Source organism: Nomascus leucogenys, chromosome 14, assembly GCF_006542625.1.
Source record: "Nomascus leucogenys isolate Asia chromosome 14, Asia_NLE_v1, whole genome shotgun sequence".
In the NCBI taxonomy this organism is placed as follows: domain Eukaryota; kingdom Metazoa; phylum Chordata; class Mammalia; order Primates; family Hylobatidae; genus Nomascus; species Nomascus leucogenys.
This window is the reverse complement of record NC_044394.1, coordinates 58,500,291-58,519,914: the sequence shown is the minus strand read 5'-3', so window position 1 is coordinate 58,519,914 and position 19,624 is coordinate 58,500,291. Positions and strand designations below refer to the sequence as shown.

General features: G+C 44.2%; 1 protein-coding gene across 1 annotated transcript in view; it reads right to left on the bottom strand.

Moving 5' to 3' along the window:
- TET3 (tet methylcytosine dioxygenase 3) overlaps positions 1-19,624 on the bottom strand; it is a 106,803-nt gene that overhangs the window by 44,709 nt on the left and 42,470 nt on the right. Inside the window, exon 3 of the mRNA XM_030827703.1 lies at positions 15,445-17,584. Within this exon, the coding sequence (XP_030683563.1) occupies positions 15,445-17,584 (2,140 nt within the window). The remainder of the gene's footprint in view (positions 1-15,444; positions 17,585-19,624) is intronic.

The following is a 19,624-nucleotide window of genomic DNA, read 5'->3' as shown; positions in this document are numbered from 1 at the left end:
AAGGAAGGAAGGACGGACGAACCAGGTGACCAAGCCAAAAAAAAAAAAAAAAGAAACCAGGTGGCCTTGGAGAAATGGTTAAATTCAAGGTCTGAGGCAGGAAAAGTATGATGTTCCCTGGATATTTCTTGAACAAAAAGCAAAGAAATGATCAAAGGATGATCTGGGGTGAGGTATGTCCAAAGACCACAGGAGCTGGCCTGAAGGGGCATCCCACTGGCCAAATTTGGGACAATCTGAGCAAAAAGAATGACTGTAACTAAAACACATTAAATATATAAATATTCATTAGTCCATAATGATGCTCAAAAAAGAGAAAAGAGGAAAAAATAACAAACACTCCTTTGTCCTTGAAGGTGACTATTCACTTCATTTTCATTTCAACTGCTATAATATGCATAATTTCTATGAGTTACCATTAAAAAATAAACCTTGTCACTTAAACCATGGCAATACTATACATAATCACTTTCACTTTTTATCTCATATTCATTGAAAAAGCTTTTAGACTTGCTTAGATGGGTCTATCTATCACTATATACACATAAAAAGAAAATACAAGCTAAATACAGTAAATGAGTTGCATGTTGTACAAGAATACAGTTGACTCTTGAACAACACGGAGGTTAGGGGCACCAACTCCCAGTGTGGTTGAAAACCTGTATATATCTGTTGACTTCCCTGAGACTTTACTAATAGCCTACTGTTGACTGGAAGTCTTAGTGATAACAGATAACACATAGCCTAGTATCTACATATATTTTATGCATTTGTGACATATTTACCATTTATTAAGAAATTTTTTCAATATTTCTAGGCTATGCATTTTGTTCGTCAGTTTTTTCAAATTTTTTACAAATCTCCAAAAAATGTTCCAGTATATTTATTGAAAAAAAAATCTGGGCCAGCTGTGGTGGCTCATGCCTATAATCTCAGCACTTTGGGAGGCTGCGGTGGGCAGATTGCTTGAGCCCAGCCTGGGCAACATGGTGAAACTCCACCTCTACCGAAAAACAAATAAACAAACAAAAATTAGGCAGGCGTGGTGGCACGCACGCCTGTAGTCCCAGCTACTCAAACGGCTGAGGTGGGAGGATCACTTGAGCCTGGGAGGCAGAGTTTGTAGTGAGTGGGGATCACACCACTGCACTCCAGCCTGGGAGACAGAGTAAGACCTTGTCTCAAAAAAAAATAATAAAGGAATGCTCAGAAGCTTAGTTTCCATGTTTCTACACACAATAACTTTGTTTCAATACTGAATCACACTGTACTCTTTCTGAAGACAATTTAAACAGTATTTAATTTTGACACACATAATACTAACAACATTCATAACTCACCGAGATAACAATATGAAAAGCTATGACCAAATTCATGCGTGTATACGGGTGCCATAATGGCTGCCTGGCCAACAACTAGTATAAGACATCATTGATTATAAGCTATATCCCGACTTCATAGAGCTTCGAGATGTTTTTTAAGTGGCATAAAGCCACATATGCTCACACTTCTTCCAACTGATGAAATGTGATATTAAGCCAACTCTTATATTCTGACAACTGGTAATTAAGGGGAAAATTGTGCATTATCCTGGCTTTCTTACTTAGAAAGCAATCAAATGAAGAACAGCACTTTTTTTTGGTAAGAACTCTAAAGATAAGATCTACCCTTCTTTTAGAATCTATTTTACTTATTTTTTTTTTTTTTTTTGTCTGTAGAGATGGGCTTTGTTGCCCAGGTTGGTCTCAAACTCCTGGGTTCAAGTGATCCTCCCACTTTGGCCTCCCAAAGTGCTGGGATTGCAGGCAGAGGTATTGTACCAGGCCAGATCTGCCCTCTTAAACTTTCAACTGCACAATACGGTATGTTTAGTATGTTGTACAGCAGATCTCTAGAACTTATGCATCTTGCATAACTGTAACTTTATACCCACTGAACAACTCATCTCCCCCTCCCCCATCCCTTAGCAATCACATTCTATTTGCTACTTCTATAAGTCTATTTTACAAAAACTCATATAAGTGGAATCATGCAGCATTTGTCCTTCTGTGACTGAATTACTGAGCATCTTTCAGGTTTTGTAAGGTATTACATGTAAAAAAAGGATGGACAGAATTAGAATATCATCAGTTTGCAATCCCTAATGAAAAATTAACTTACACAAGGATCATCAGTAGACATGATATGACTAAAGATTGATAGGGAACTGGATAATCACATGGTAGTGAAGTATTGCCTGACAAATTATTTGCTGGACACAAGGGGGAAAACATAACTATATAATAGCAAGACCTGGCTCTTGCTCTTACCACCATAACCTAGTGACAACTGGGCTTCACCAACGGTGGGACAATTAGACTTCTCAAAGTGATCTTACATGAGAAGCCTGGCATACTCTATTAAAAAAAATAAAAGTTTTAGGCCAGGCATGGTGGCTCAGGCCTGTAATCCCAACACTCTGGGAAGCTGAGGCAGGTAGATCACTTGAGGTCAGGAGTTAGAGACCAGCCTGGTCAACATGGTGAAACCTCATCTCTACTAAAAATACAAAAATTAGCCGGGCGTGGTGGTGCACACCTGTAACCCCAGCTACTCGGAAGTCTGAGGCAGGAGTATGGCTTGAACCCAGGAGGCGGAGGTTGCAATGAGACGAGATCACGCCACTGCACTCCAGCCTGGGTGACAGAGTGATACTCTGTCTCAAAAAAAAAAAAAAAAAAAAAAAGTTTCACCTGAACTTAACCAAGTATTTAGATCCTTCAGCACATGGTTTTCTTTTTTCTCACAGTGAGACAAGGTTTACTAACCTTCTTGGTGCCGTTTAATACTATTCAATCTTAAATTCAACAGGTGACTTTATCCTACTTACATTCATTGTTATAACATATATTTCTGGCATTTTATGTTTTCCATGTTTAATGCTTCCTTGTCTTCTTCGTTTGCTGCAGATTTTGTATTTTCTATTTCCCCCACCAGCACCACCCCTGGTAATCTGGAAAATCTATAGTATGTTTTTAAAAATGCTAACGGTACTTCTAAAGAGAAAAGTTAGCACCTCTATAATTTCTCCCACCTCCTCCTTTACTTCTGCTTTTCACTGGTATCCTCAGGAACATATTTCCCTCTGCTACATATTAAGATGTTTAACATAAAAATATATCTTAAGTAGGGTTTAAGTAAATATCTTTTGTTTTACAAAAATAACTGTCATTTAAAGTTAGACTTAACATTTGAACAGATTTAGTGTTCATTGCCAGCCTCTCCATACTACAACTTCCCCATCTATTATTATTTTGATTCATCTCTAGAAAATTTGAGTTCTCACATATTTAAAAATGTTTTTATGAAGACTTTACATATGGATGGTGACTTAAGTAAGTCGAACTTGGATCAAACTTTTTAATCTCAATACTCTACTCTGAGAACTGCAATACACATATCCAACAAAGGACCCATATATCCAAAATAAAGAAGCCTTACCACTCAATAAGAAAAACAATAGAGAAATGGGCTTGAACAGCAACTTGAATGACTTGAACAGGAACTCTACAAAAGATGGCATATGAAAAACTGCTCACCCTCATTAGGCATCAGGGAAATTCAAATTAAAACCACAGTGAGATACTATTATACATCTACCAAAATGGCAAAGACTGGATGGCACCATTTGCTTGTGAGAATGTGGAGCAATGCTGGTGGGAGCTTAAACTGTAACGACCACTTTGGAAGACCAATCGTACCTACTAAAGCTGAACATACACAATTTCAGTCCTAGGTAAATACCTAAGTATACACATGTATACATAAATGCACCAAGAGACAGGTACAAGAATGTCTCATATTAGCACGATTCATAATAACCCCAAGTTGGAAACAACCCAAAAGACCATCAGCGACCTACTGGATACACCGTGGTGTATTCAAAAAATGGAATACTGTACAGCTATGAGAATGAACGACGGGGCAGATGACAAATGTACATACATACAGATAACACAGGGCCAGGCACAGTGGCTCACACCTGCAATCCCAGCACGCTAGGAGGCCAAGGTGAGAGATTAGCCTGGGCAACAAAGAGAGACCTCGTCTCTAAAAAAAATTTAAAAATTAGCCAGGCACAGTGGCATGTGCCTGTAGTCCCAGCTACGTGGGAGGTATGGGGATCGCTTGAGCCAAGGAGTTCGTGGTTGCAGTGAGCTATGATCACATCACTGCACTCTGGCTTGGACAACAGTGACATCCTGTCTCTCTAAAAATAAATAAATAGGTCAGGCATGGTGGCTCACACCTGTAATCCCAGCACTTTGGGAGGCCAAGGCAGGCAGATCACCTGAGGTCAGGAGTTCAAGACCAGCCTGGCCAACCTGGCAAAACCCTGTCTCTACTAAAAAAACACAAAAGTTAGCCAGGTGTGGTGGTGCATGCCTGTAGTACCAGCTACTCTGGAGTCTGAGCCAGGAGAATCACCTGAATCGGGGAGGCGAAGGTTGCAGTAAGCTGATATTGTATCACTATGCTCCAGTCTGGTCAACACAGCGAGACTCCGTCTCAAAAAAATAAATAAAAATTAAATAAAAAAAAAAACACAATATAGATGAATCTCACAAACACATCATTGAGCAAAAGCCAAAATATGAAAGAGCATATGATACATATTCATGATTCCATTGTATGAAGTTCAAGAACAGGCAAAACTGATCAGTGTGGTAAGAAGTTAGAATAGAACAGTTACCTTAAGACGGGTCAGCAAACTTACTCTGTTAAGCACCAGACAGTACGCATCTTAGGCTCTGCAATCTCAGGGGCAACTACTCAACTGTGTTGTTGTAGTGCAAAAGCGGTTATAGACAACAGATCAACACATGAGCATGGCCATGTTTTAATAAAACTTTACAGACTCTAGTATTTGGATTTCATATTATTTTCATGAGTCATGAAATGTTATTCTTCAACGGACTTTTTTTTTCAATCATTTAAAAACATAAAAACCCCTTTTATACATGAATGTGGGCCAGGTTTGGTCTGCAGGCTGCCAGCCTATGCTTCAGGGGATTGGGTGGCACATGCCTGGAGGGGTGGACTTCGGAGGCTTCTGAGGTGCTAGTAAAATTCTGTTCTGCTGTTTACATGAGTGTGTGTCTTTTATAAAACTGTACTGAGCTGTACACTTGTGATTTACATACCTTCCTGTATGTGTATTTCAATACAAAATGTTTTTTGAAAGTGCTTTTAAAAAAGAAAAAAATTTAAAAATTAAAAAACATTTGTCTACAAAAACCTAATGTATGTGACCAACTTTTTTTTTTTTTTTTAAACTTGTAGGTGATTCTTCACCCTTGAAATTTAATAAGTTAATCAGCATTGTTATCTGTCAAATTTCCCTAATTTTCCCTGGGATATGATAACTTATTATAACACCTTTTCACTTCAAAAATGTTTTCTGTTCTACCTTTGACTCTCACGTTTGTTCAGTTTGCTCCACGCTGTTCGCCGAGAACACCGAGTGTTCCCAAGATTCCCACCAGAATGAATCTGTGTGTGGGGTCCCTACTGTCCCTCTCTTCTGCTTCCCTCACTGTACGCCACAGCTATACTGTTCATTTCTACATTTTCCCGTTTTGGGGTAAACTTTCAAGACCATGCCTCTTCCTCACCAATCTGCTTTTTCTGTTAACTCTGATTCTGCTTTTTGTAGCTTCTTAATGCACTTTTTATGTGCTTTGTAATGGCATGGTTCTTCTGGAATTTAATCCGTAACTCTCACGACTTCTTTATAACTTAGCACCTCATCTTTCATTTTTTATTTCATAGCGACTGTTTTCTTCAACTTCCCTGAAGATATAAGTCAGCAGTTTAAACAATTCCTGTATTTTCTCATGTAAATTTTCTTTTTTTAGCTTAAGTATTTGTTTGCAACTAAGCTTATTAACACTAATGAAAATGTACAAAGAATTATAAATTTTCATATTAAATGTTATATTAATCCCTCCGCTTTTCCTACAGAATTTGAATGGCTACCATGTTGATTTCGTTTGTTTGTTAATCAATCTTCTCACAGGGGAAGCTGATCTCTAGTTTCTCCTCCTTGGCAGAACTGACATTTTGGATCAACTAGTTCTTTACTGTAGGGGCTGTTAGAAGGCTTAGCAGCACCCCTAGCTTCTAGATGCCAGTAGTACCCCATCACTTGTGATGACCACAAATGTCCTCAGATATTGCCAAATGTCCCCTGGGGGCAAGGAATGGAAAGCCTCCAGTTGAAAGCCACTGGTCTATACTCATTTGCCCAAAAATAGAGTGGGCAGAATTTCCTTACTCCTGTTTACCTGGACAGTGCTCAAATTCTTCCCTTAAAAATTCAGCTAGATAACTAGATGCTGTAGAGGTTTCAATTATTAGTTTGAAAGTTCAGCAGGCTGAGAGGGGATAGGAGAACTGGGGCTGGCTGTGGACAATTGCGACTGGGAAATTTCATCTCCAAGCCCTTTGTCTGTTGGAGCCAATGCCTCTAAATTTTTATGTGTATGTTGAGGGTTGGGTTGTACTCTGTCCTGATGGGGAGAGACACTCTTGGGATTTTGGTTCATTCCCTCAAAAGGGACTGAGCTGGTCACTCTGATAAGATGTCAAGTTAAAATAAAGCCCCACAGTTGACAGGATTTTTGTTTGGTGGTTCAGCAAATATTTTTTCTTTGCACAATAGCCTTTTCGGTACTGTTGGCCCTCAGCTACAAAGCCAGCTCTTAGGATATGATTTCCCATCTCTCCAGCCCACCATCCTCAGCCCAGACCTTATCCCCTTCAAAAGCTGGAGCAAATGGGGAGCATGCTCTGCCTGCATTCCCTGGTTTCCAAAGAGCATGGCTTCTAGACGGTGGTCTTCCATCTTCCAGCCCATTTCTCCAAGTTGTGGGGTCCCTCTGTTATTATTCCCAACACTGGGAGTTGTATACTCAGTGTGTCATTCTTTAATTCAATTTGATCTCAAAGTGGCAGACAGCCCTTGGAATTCATGGTTGAAGATTGGGGCTATTCCCAAATTTCAGCTGATGAAAGCTTTTCCTCTGTTTTTATTGATTTGGTTCCTTTCACCAGGTTTCAGGAAAGGAGTATTTTACCATCTTGCTGTTAAGTCACTGTTTTACCTTGTAGTCCCCAGGGTAATATTTCTTCCTTCTCCATAAAGGTAAAGTGGCATCGCTGGGAAATGGCTCAACTCTTCTTAAAGAAAAACCTATTTTATGTCTTGTTTTGATCACTGAGAGAAGAAGTGAAGGTGGTTCTTTTTTTTCCCCCTTTCTAAAATACACGGCAGAAAGCTCTGGGGGAGAGCTCAGGAGAGCAAAATCCAATTTTTGAGAAAATGCTCGTTATACGGCTTTAGGTGTTTTTCTTAACCCTGTGCACTTAATTCTATACTCATTAAAATAGAAAAATATGTTCTGTTCCATTTCTGCTCTAGGCTGGGGAGAGAATGAATATATTTCTGCTATCAGCAAGAGACACTTAACACAAGAAACCACTCATTACTACCTAACAGAAAGAGAGATGTTTAATTTCTAAAAGAACCTTCCACCTTTCTGCACTCTCTACACACAAACTAAGCCATCCACATTTTTCCAGTGGGGAATCAATGGCCAGGAATATACACAGGAGCACAGCTGAGGCATTTCTTTTTTATGACATTAGTACAGAGAGACAGTATGCAATTAATGTACAGATGTCAAGATAACACAAAGGTTCCATTTATACCTATCTACTCTTTCCAAACAATCCTATATAATTGCCCCAGTTTCTTAGTCCATTTTCTGTTGTTTATAACAGAATACCTGAAACTGGGTAATTTATAAAGGAAAGGAATCTATCTCTTATAGTTCTGGAGTCTGAGAAGTCCAAGGTCAAGGGGCCACACCTGTTGAGGCCCTTCATGTTGATGGGGACTCTGCAGAGTCTCAGGTGGTGCAGGGCACATGGTGAGGGGCTGGGTGTGCCAGGTCTCTCTTCCCTTTCTGAATAGAGCTACCAGTCCCACTGCCATGCTAACCTGTTAATCCATTAACCCACTAATCCATGAATGAATTAATCCATTCATGAGGATAAAGCCTGCATCACCCAATCACCTCTTAAAGGCCACTCCTCTCAATACTGACTTTAGGGGATTAAGTTTCAACGTAAGTTTGGGGAAACAAAAACATTCAAACCACAGAACTCAGTTTCCTGATATAATTTTAGTGGACTTAACGCTGAAGAGCGTTAAGATTATACAGATAATTAGATTCCATTTTAATGACAGTCAATGACTGCTAGCATGATGCCTCCTGATAGTTACAAAGCCACAGCCATGGGCAGGTAGAATGTTAGGTCCTACTCTGGATCAGGTGTGCTGGATGAATTTTTTAACACTAAAATCTCAGGTCAGCTGCCTGTGAAACCATGTACAGCATGCTGGGCCTTTATAAAAATGGGCATATTCAAGACCATAAACATTACAGGTAAGGAGATCATTCCTAAACCCATCTGACACCTTCGCAGAGTATAAATATGGAGGTAGAATAAGGCTGACCAGTTGACCAAAAAATATGAAGGGTACTTGCCATAGGCTTAACACCAGTCTAGATGCTTTATAAATACAACACGCGGCCAGGCACGGTGGCTCACTCCTGTAATCCTAGCACTCTGGGAGGCCAAGATGGGTGGATCGCTTGAGCCCAGGAGTTCAAGATCAGCCTGGGCAACATGGCAAGACCCCATCTCCTCTACAAAAAATTTAAAAAATTAGCCAGGCATAGTGGTGCATGCCTGTAGTCCTGGCTACTTGGGAGGCTGAGGCAGGAGGATCGCTCAAGCCTAGGAGGTCAAGGCTGCAGTGAGCTGTGAGTGTGCCACTGCTCTCCAGCCTGAGTGACAGAGTGAGACCCCACCTCAAAAAAAAAAAAAAAAAAAAAAAAAACCATGCAGTCCTTGTGCTTAAGGAACCTGGGCTTTAACTGCAAAGACTGGTGCACACAGAACAAATAATGTAAGACAAGAAAGAATCCAGCATTAAATCCTAACCCTTCTTTTCTGATGCTGTTAGCCCTCCCAACCTTGAAACTATCCATTGGTTCTTTAACCCAGCCTCTCCTCAATTTCTTCCCACATCTTTTCCACACTTTCTTCGAAGCCTCCTGTTTGAGCTCCTCTCCCCTAAACGGTGGTAACTTCCATTCTTGGTCTTTTTTTTTTTTTGATCTACACAATCAGCCTGGTGAAATGACCAGGACTGAACATTTCAGTTACCATCAGTCTGCCAAAGAACTACCAGTTCACAGATCTGACCAGATTGACACTGCCAGGTCCCACAGACATCTCAAAAGCCAGGTACCCAGACTGGCTGCCCCACCCCCCCCCGCCCCCGCAGTATTTCTAACCTTGGTGAAAGGCAGCACCATCAACCCGGTCGCCCAGCCTGAAACCTCAGGAGTCACCTGTGACCACTCCTCCTCCCTTACTCCTATATCCAACCAGTCACTGGAGCAGTTAATTCTTTTCTTATTCTTTTATCTGCCCCCTCCCCTCCTCCTTTCTACTCAAGGTCACTCTAGTTCAGAGGCGCATTATTTCTTGCCTGAACTACATCTGAGCCTACAAACTGGTTTCTCTAGCTTTGGTATCATCCCCTCTTCCCCTGAAACTCTCCTCTCCAGCCACTCCCAATCTTTCATCTTCCACACCCGTCACACCGGCATGACCTGTATTTCCCCACGTTCTCTCATCTTTCACATCTTCATGTGTCTTTCCACACGTCTTTCATCTGCATAAACTTCACGTCCCTTCTCCCTGTTCCTCTATTAAACTTCTATTTATCCTTTAAAACTCAGTAAGACATCCTCTCCTGCAGGAAGTTTTCTCTGATACCCTCCTACTCACCGTCAGATTCCCCATCCTTTATATGGTGTCCAAATAGTCATTGTTTCAAAAAATATTTAAAAGATATGAAGTTTCTCTTCATCTCAATGCAGTGGGGTGAGGGGTTTGTGTGATACATTCTCATAGAAATAAAAACTGTAGAAAACAGACTTTACACGACTGTAAACAAATAACTTTGTGTCCTCCATTCAGGAATATGTCCCATTTGAAATTCTCTGACAGACATGCCACCGGCTACATTCGCTGGACAATGCCACTCCCTCACCCAGACTTTCACCATGCTCCAGGCAAAGGAGATATTTTCCCTGTGGCCACTTCTTCAGGGAAGAACAATCAACTGATTAAAAATACAACATATTTCTATGAAGGCAACCACTAGCATCTACACCTCCTAACTTCTTGCTTTTGCTGTGGTTTAGTCTCTGCAGCTTCCTGTTGGCTGCTCCCCGGAGACATCAGGACAACACTTACAAACTAACACAGATTGCTTCCTCATCTCTAAGATGGTGACTAGATGAGCACAAAGGATGCTTTTCCCACTAAAAAGTCATTTGCATTCATTCTCTGTCCTAAACTGGCTCCTCTTGGGAATTTCCCTGTTACTGAAAATAGACAAAATACACAAAGGCGAAGGGAACAACAGTCTCTATAGCTCCTTGTCCTGTTTCTGACAATGGTGTTATAGGATGGTTGTGGGGGGACTCTCCAATGAGTATTTTTAAATATCCACATCCACAAGTCACTTGCAATAATTCAACATAGAAATTCAACTTGTGATAAATATTCTCAAAGCTGTAAACATCATATTACCTTTTAGAGAATGGCATTTCCTTTCATAGCTTATAAGTTTACTTCTTTGAAGCTTTAAGGGGTGCCTTTAATTCTAGAACTTCAAGATTCAGATAAAAAAATCCATATGAGTCCCATCCAGACCTTCAGAAACCCATCATTTTTATATAAACGGGTTGGGGACTTTGGTTACGTGGTGATGCCCATATTGGCTAAATTGCTTATTTGGCAAAATTACCAAATAACTTGAATAATAGAAGGTTTTTTTGTTTTGTTTTGTTTTTTGAGACACAGTCTTGCTCTTTCACCCAGGCTGGAGTGCAGTGGCATGATCTCAGCTCACTGCAACCTCAGCCTCCCAGGTTCAAGTGATTCTTCTGCTTCAGCCTCCAGAGTAACTGGAATTACAGTCACCCGCCACCATGCCTGGCTAATTTTTGTATTTTTAGTAGAGATAGAGTTTCACCATACTGGCCAGGGTGGTCTCGAATTCCTGGCCTCATGATCTGCCCGCCTTGGCCTCCCAAAGTGCTGGGATTACAGGCATGAGCCACAGCGCCCGGGCCCCTCCCCCACGCCTTTTTTTTTTTTTTTTTTTTTTTTTTTGGCTATAGGAACTTGTATGCTTTTATAAAGTTGTTCCCATATTCTGTTATCAGCTATTAGGTGGCTTCATGGAGTTTCCATATTTCACCCCCACTTCTATGGAAAATTCTTCCTTATATTAACCTATAACTCTCTACCTACCACTGGTGAGGGGATGAATTTCTGGAGTATGGGATTTTCCCATTGTCATCCCAGAGTGAGCACCTTGATTTCTAAGCCTTGTTCTGAGCCTGAATTCACAAAGACAAATTCTACCATATCAACTGAAGAAGCACCTGTTCAGGCGTGGTGGCTTACACCTGTAATCCTAGCACTTTGGGAGGCTGAGGCAGGTGGACTGCCTGAGCTCAGGAGTTTGAGACCAGCCTGGGCAACATGGTGAAACCTTGTCTCTACTAAAATACAAGAAGTTATTAGCCAGGCATGGTGGCAGGTGCCTGTAATCCCAGCTACTCGGGAGGTCAAGGCATGAGAACTGCTTAAACCCAGGAGGCAGGGGTTGCAGTGAGCCAAGATCATGCCACTGCACTCCAGTATGGGCAACAGAGTGAGAAGCATGTGGCCAGACAATTCTGGAAAACAGAATAGGTTTTCCTAACACGAATCTCAGGCCCTCCAGAAGCTGTTTCAGAGCAAATCTCTTCGTTGGTTCTCTTCATTCTACTACCATTGTTTTAGTGAGGACTTGTTTCCCAACTGACCAGTTTCAATCACAATATGACATGGTGGTTGAGTCCAACTGCCGAGGTTCAAATCTCACTTTCATTAGTTTGTATGACCTTGGTAAATTACTTAATCTGTTTCCTCATGGCTAAAATGGAGCCACTGACAGTACTTACCTCATAGAGCTGCTATGAGGATTAAGTGAGGTGGTGACTATAAAGTACTTGGCAGGGTGCCTAGACCAGAGCAGGTGCTTCATAAACACTTTTACTCTCAAAAGCTTCCTAACGGGTCTCCTACCACAGGGTTATCACCTTTCACCAATCCACCTTCCATGCTACTGCTAGCATGCACTTTCACAAATATTTCTGGGTTATACAATACAAATTTCATCGTAGAAAATTCAAAAAACACATGAGGGAAAGGTCATCCATACTCCAACCACAGAGACAATCCACTGTTGATATATTTCCTTCTAGTCTTTTTTCCGTTTTCTAAAACTTAACTGAGATGATCGTTCAAATTTGTTTCTGCTGTTTTCACCTAAGTATTTTCCTCTAATTTAACAATACAAAGTGTTGTTAGCTCCCAGTTCCTGAAGGTCTGGTTTCTCTGATGCTGACAGATGCCTGCGTTTTTGCTCACTGCCTACAAGGGAAGATGTATCCTCTCTGGTGGAGGCTCCTCATCCGAGGAATGCAGGAGAACAGAGGTTTCAGGTCACCCTTGCAACATCCCATCCTACAAGTTTGCTCCTTCTGCCCCAAGACTGTGTTTATGCACTACTCAGTCTGGAAAGCCTTTCTGCTTCTCCTCATCTGTGTTCACTAGAGTTTTCAAAACCCAGCTCTAAACAAGAGTTTCCTAGATAAAACATGACCTCCCACAATGACAACCAAGTCTGTGCTACAGGGTACTCCTGCGATGCAGCCACTTCCATACAACAGCATGGGCCTCGGAGGTAAAAGGCACTCAGCACACACTGGTTGAGTGGGTGACTAAATATTTTATTGTTTATTTATTTTTTCCTTAAGTAAACCATAGGCTGGGCGCAGTGGTTCACGACTATAATCCCAGCACTTTGGAAGGCTGAGATGACAGGATCGCTTTAGCCCAGGAGTTTGAGACAAGCCTGGGCAATATAGTGAGACCTCGTCTCCACAAAAAATTTTTAAAAATTAGCCAAGTATGGTGGCATGCGCCTGTAATTCCAGTTACTCGGGAGACTGAGGTGGAAGGATTGCTTGAGCCCAGGAAGTGGAGGCTGCAGTGAGCGGAGATCATGCCACTGCATTCCAGCCCCAGCAACAGAGTGAGACCCTGCCTAAAAATTAAAAAAGGAAACCGCAAAGTCCTTCAGTGATGAACCATTTCTGTTAATTTTATCCTTATTGGTAGTTATACATGGCTAGGTAATTAATATATGATAACTAAAGGAACAGCCAACTTTTTCTTTCCTTTACAAAGGTATGGTTTTACTTTTCTTGCCCTATTGGACTTGATAGGCTTGATAACAGCTGACACTCTTGTGCCAACACAGCACTAAGTGCTTTACACATAGTAACGAATTTCATCCTCACAACAGCCCCGGTGAGGCCGGTACTATTATCGTTTTCATTCTACATATGAGGAAGCAGAAACCGTGATGGGTTATGTAAAGTGCCCAAGCACTCCCAGCTAGTAAGTGATGGAGTTGGGATGCAAATTTAAAAACTAGTTTGACCACACATAATATCCATATAATTAAATTCAACAATTAAAATATTGGCTAAGGATCAATTATGTCTTAAAACACTAGGTAAGTATATTTCCCACGTTGTAGAAGGAGAAACGAGGTGCTAAACACAGGCGGATGGGACACACACATACACGCACGGAGAAAAGGTAGGCGGACCCCATGATCAAAACAAGTTTCCCCCATATGCTGGTAAATAAGAGGGCCCTAGAAGTCATGTCATTACTAGTCATATCTAAGAATGGACAGGGCCAGTGGGAACCACCATCTAGGAGCGTGTCTCTGAGTGCCTGGCAGCATATCTGTTCACCCCCAGATAAGAGCCCTGGGGCCAGGTTATCCTTGCTCTGCATGTGACTCTTTGTCACCCACTCCTCTGCCTCGTACCCCAGGAGTCAGGGAGGGGTAGCTGGAGGAGGCAGAACAGCCCAGCTCCTCCCCACTGACCGGGAGACAACATCCCAGCAAGCACATGACTTACTTGATATTTACGTATTTTTCACAAGTAGGGAAGACAGCCTTTTCCCAAGACCCGTCTGTGTTATCATAAAATCACAAGAATTCAATATGCTCACCGCCAGCATCACTGTGTTTTCTGTCAACATCTGAAACACACATATCTTGTACAGAACACTCCCTAAACAGAGCGTGGGGGTCGAGTGGACCTGAAGCTTACCACTGCCTCCAGAACTTCCCAGAGACAGTACGCTTACTGGGGAGTGGTCCTCAGCGGCCCTGCACCCTGCTCTCATTCCAGAAGGCAAGGCTTAGAAGTGGACTCAACTCCTCAATGCGTTCTCATGCACGGCACAGCTTCAACCATGACTTGCATGCTAACTACATCCAAACGTGTAACTCAGACCCTAACCTGGTCTTCTGGCCACTTCAGATGTGGCTTGTCCAATGGGAACTCACTTCCTGTCCTCCCAATCTGAGTTATCAGTGAACACCACCACCCCAGGCAGAGACCTGCAGTGTCTCATCCCCTCCTCCCACAAGCCTTCCTCTGGAGACCTTCCAACCCCTCCCTCTGCCACCGGCTCTTTCAGGCCAGACCCTTGTCATTTCTTGCCTGGCTCATGACAACACCTTTCTTACAGCTATGCCTCCTCAGCGCCCTCAAGCTTCCCTCCCCACCATAAGCCAGAAGTCATTCAAAAGCACGAGGTAACAGGGCATTCCTTGCTTTAAAATCCTCAGGAGCTCACTATTTACCTATGGGGTCAAGTCAAACTCTTGGCCTTGGCTCCCTGGGCCCTACACAATCTAGCCCCTGACACCATCCTCCTCACCCACCAAACCACCTTTTGTTCATCCCCACATATACCCAAGCCCTTTTGCTCCTGCCTGAACCAAGAATAGTCCAAGTAAGTTCCACTCCCTCATAGCCACTAAGCTGTTGCCCAAGCTACTCTAGAATGTGTCCGTTCTACCTGATGGCTCTGTAGGGCTCGGCACAAGTACTACCTCCTACAAGAAGGCCTCTATTATGCCTTCAACTCCATTTGTGTATTAAAGCACCTATGCCCATCTCAGCCGACGTGGCATACACCAACAGTATCACGTCAATTTCTTTCAATGTCTTTTCCACTAGGCTATGAGCTCATTTCTGTGTTCCCAGAACCAAGTGTGGCAGTTGGCACACAGTAAATGTTTGCCAAATGAAAGACAGGGCCTAGAAATCCTAGCTCACCAGGCCACAGCCCTTTCTCTGCCCTTCCCTGATACCCAGGCGGACTTACCGACGCAATCGCAGGTGGGGAACTCGGCCTGGGCTCTCTTGGCAGGTGTGTCCAGCAGACTCTTGGTGGGTGTGTCCAGGTACTTAAGAGGTGACTCCAAGAAGCCACTGAGGGTGGGTGTGAGTGGGTTCTCAGCCTTGGTGGGTGTGGCCTCCTGGCCTCCCTCCTCTGAATGGAAGCAGGTGGTTGAGAGCACAGTCACAGCCCCCGAAGATTCAATCTTGATTTGCTTGGGGGAACGGGTAGCAAAGGGGCTCTCAGGGGCTGGGAGACATGTTTGCTGGTTCTCGGGGTCCTGAATGGGCACAGAAGGGGGGCCGGGAAGCCCAAAGCTATCTCCAAATTCAGCCTCAAACTGCCGGATGAGCTCTTCCAGCTTGTCATCGGCAGGGGGAAGAGGGCCAGTGGAGCCTGGCTGCAAGGTTGTCATGGGGCTGGGGGACCTCATTTCCTGAGTAGGGGGCAGCAGGCTGTCCCTGGAGGGACTAGGTGCAAATAGCGCAAGAGAAGGTTCTGGGGGCAGGGGCACAGCAGAGCCCTGTGAGGCAGGCAGAGGGGCCGGTGGATGAGCCTGCACTTCCTGGGAGGCCGGGGACCTAAGCCCTTCCAGGACAATCTGTCGGACAGGTGGGAAGAGGGGCTGTGCTTCCCGGGGCCTGGACTTTTTGATCTGAATGGGCTTTCGGACACTGGGCTTGATCCCAGGGGCAGCTTTCTCCATTCCCACGGGACCTCCAGCTGGTGTTGGGAGCTTCTTCTTCTTCTCCTTGGGTGGTCTGTCTGGAAGCCGTGGGGCAGGTGAGCTTGGTGGGGGCCACCAGCCAGGAGCAGAAGGCTCCGAAGGAGCAGGGAAGGAGGTGTCGTGCACCTGTTCTAGGAAGAGGCTGCGCTTGTGATGGAGGTGCTGCTGCAGGGCGGTCTGGGCCTTCTGGTGGGTGTCGGGCTCCGAGGATGGCGTGGGAGCCTCCCTCTGAAGTACAGGGGATGGGGCCGGGGCCGGGGCTGGGGAGGAAGAGGGTGCCTCCACCTTGACCTTGGGCTTGGTAGGCAGGGCCTCAGGCCGCTTGAATACTGACTGGATGTAATCACTGGCGCTGCCCAACAATTGCTCCAGTTCAGCCATGGGGTCGGGGCTTGGGCGAGGCATGGGCCAGGAGCTCCGGGGCGTTGCTGGAGGGGTGTCGGTACCCCAGGCTTCAGGGAACTCAGTTCTAGGAGTTGCTGGAGGGAAGGCAGAGCTATCAGGAGCAAAAGATGAGTGCTCTTCAGGAGGAACCACAGGCCATGAGGGAGCCCGGAGGTAAGACTGGGGAGATCTGAAAGGGGCAGGAGGTGACAAGGCCTCAGGAAGGGGGCAAGAAGCCTGGGGGGTGGAATGAGAAGGCTGCGGGAGGGCGGAGGAGAGCTGTGTGAGGGCCTCAATGGCAATGGCGGTCTGCAAGCTGATGTTTTTTTCCTTGGCAATGCTCAGGGCACTCTGGGACAGGGGCAGGCCCTCTTGGGGAGAGATCTGGGGCACCTCTGAGCTGAGGAGTGGCCTGGTGCTTGGTGCTGGGAGGCCAGCCTCACCAGGAGGCAGAGGCCCTGGGAGCCTGGGCCGCTCCTCCCCTCCTTCCATGACCACAGACTTGATCTTCCCCTCCAGCCACTCGAGGTAGTCAGGGCATTCTGGGCCATCGCAGTTGCAGTTGGGTGGTTTCATACCATGCCGTGCGAGGGCCAGGGCCGTCTGCAGTGTGTCAAGGTCTTCGCTGCCAGCAGAGCAGCCCTCGGGCCCTGGCCGGGGTCCCCTGCTGTTGTTCCCAGCCTCACGACTCATCTCACGGTTGAAGGTTTCATAGAGTCGGGTGCTAAGGGCCCCATAAGAGGACACAGCTTCGGCCACAGCCGAAAAGGCCACCAGATCGTGGGCATCTTCCAGGCGAGCAGTATGAGCTGGGCCTGGGGCAGCCTCCCAGTCGGGCTTTTGGTCTACCCGCCAAGGACCCCCAGTCCCCAGCAGACTGGGTCCAGCGGGCTCTCTAGCACCATTGACCGGCACCCCTGAGGCGCTTAGCTGCCGTGAGTCCCCATGGTACACTGGCCCTGAGTCCATCTGACCTGGAACAGGTCCATCAACTGGGCTGAGCTCTGAGCCTGTCTAAAGAGAGAGAGAAGGGGGAAAAAGGAAAAAAATGAACCACACTATTTGAAAAGCATTTCCCTGCTTCATACCACTCAGGTGCATATCTGACCCCCAACTTTTCCTGCAAATCCTCTCTCTGGTACTTCTTGAGCCTCCAATTCATCTTCCCATGTCTCTGGTTCCCTAGCGAGCTTCACCAGCAGAAATAAAAAGAAGATCTTTAAGGTATTTTTAAAGAGAAGATCCTAATGAGACATTCTTAATGTTGCTCAGAAACTTTTAGAGCCTCAGATCAATCACATGAATGAGGCTCTCCTAAAACCAGAGACACACAAAAAGGTCCTTAATTCACAATGATCAAAGTCACACTAGGACTTTATTTTGTTTTTTGTCAAGATGGAAAGAAATCCAACCAAGCCTGTGTGTACACACGTGCTCTAAGAGTGAAGTGTGGGTTTGTAGGGGTAGGGAAAGAGGAGCTTTGATGAACAAATTCAGCCTGGACCATGGGTCAGCCATGGCTTCCTAGTGGGGACCCATAGTTCTTTTACCCCCCTAAAACTGTCCTCACTTAAGCCCAGGCTGAGCACAGAAAGCTGGCAACAGACCACATTCCCACACACAGCCCCAGGCCTGAGGGAAACGCCAATGGTCTGACACAGCATGCTTTTAGCCCCATGCCGGGTCAGTCCTGCCAAAGACAAGCAAGTTGCTGCTTAGAGAAGGATTCAGGCCTCTCCCCAAGCACAAGAACCACCATTATATACCTCACATCCCCAAAAGCACACCAAAGGGGAAGGATGAGAGGAAGAGGGCCAGGAGGACCTGGCCCAGCAAGTGAAAAGTGAATACAAAGATGTGAAATTGAGTTTGCAGACCCATCCCTTAGGAAAGCAAAGCTCTTCCTTACTGTAGAATGCTAAGAGAAAACACAGAAGGACTGATGGATTTAAAAAGGCCATCTGTGGCAGCAGGTGAAAGCATGATGAGGTACAGGATGTATGCAGAGCCTCAAAGCATCTCCTCTAAAATTACATAATTACAATAGTAACTGTAGTGGACAGATCTGGTAGACAGACACCACCTTAACCCAAAAGACCAAAGTTATAATCATCACCAATACTGAGACAAAACAACACCATGTGCCTCTTGATGTAAGACATTGCGGATGACTTAACACCACTCACACAGAACTCCTGCCAAAATGTATAACCTGAATCTATTCACAAGTAAACATCAGATAAACCCAAATTGAAGGGCGTTCTAGAAAGTACCTGGCTTGTTTTTCTTGACTTTGAAATTTTTTGAAGAGAACAATCTCTTCCCTTAAAAAGAACAGCTAAATGTGTGTTCATGGGTTAGACCTTAGACTGGGGAAAAACATACTATTTTTACTTGGGACAAGTCATGAAATCTGAATGTGGATGTGGATAAGATAATATTCTGTCATTCCTAATCTTGACTTGGATCATTAGACAATGGGTTATGTAAGAGAATGCCCTTGTTCTCAGGATACACATACTGAAGTATTTAGGAGTAAAGGGACAGTACAGACAGTCCCCAACTTACGATGGTTCCACTTAAGATTCTGACTTTGCGACAGGCATTCAATAGAAACCATACTTTGAATTTTGATCTTTTCTGAGGCTAGCAACACTTTCGCGATGCTGGGCAGTGGCAGCAAGCCAGATCCCCTGGTCAACCACGCAATCACCAAGGTAAACGACTGAGGCTCCACAGTGTTCCATGCTGTTAGGGCTTTCTGGATATTGTGTACCGTGTTTTAGCATCCCATCATGTCTATAAAATGCCCATTTTTGACTTACAATACTGTCAATTTATGATTAGTTTATTGGGACGTAACTCAGTCATAAGTCGAGGAACATCGTGTACTCAATTTAATCTCAAATGATTCAGAAAAAAACTATATGCATATGGAAAAATATGTCTCTACAGACAAAATGATAAATACATGAGGCAAAACTTACACATTTGGGGTATGTGAAGTCCCAAGTATGATCCCTGCTATTTTTCTATAAATTTTTAAATTCTGTG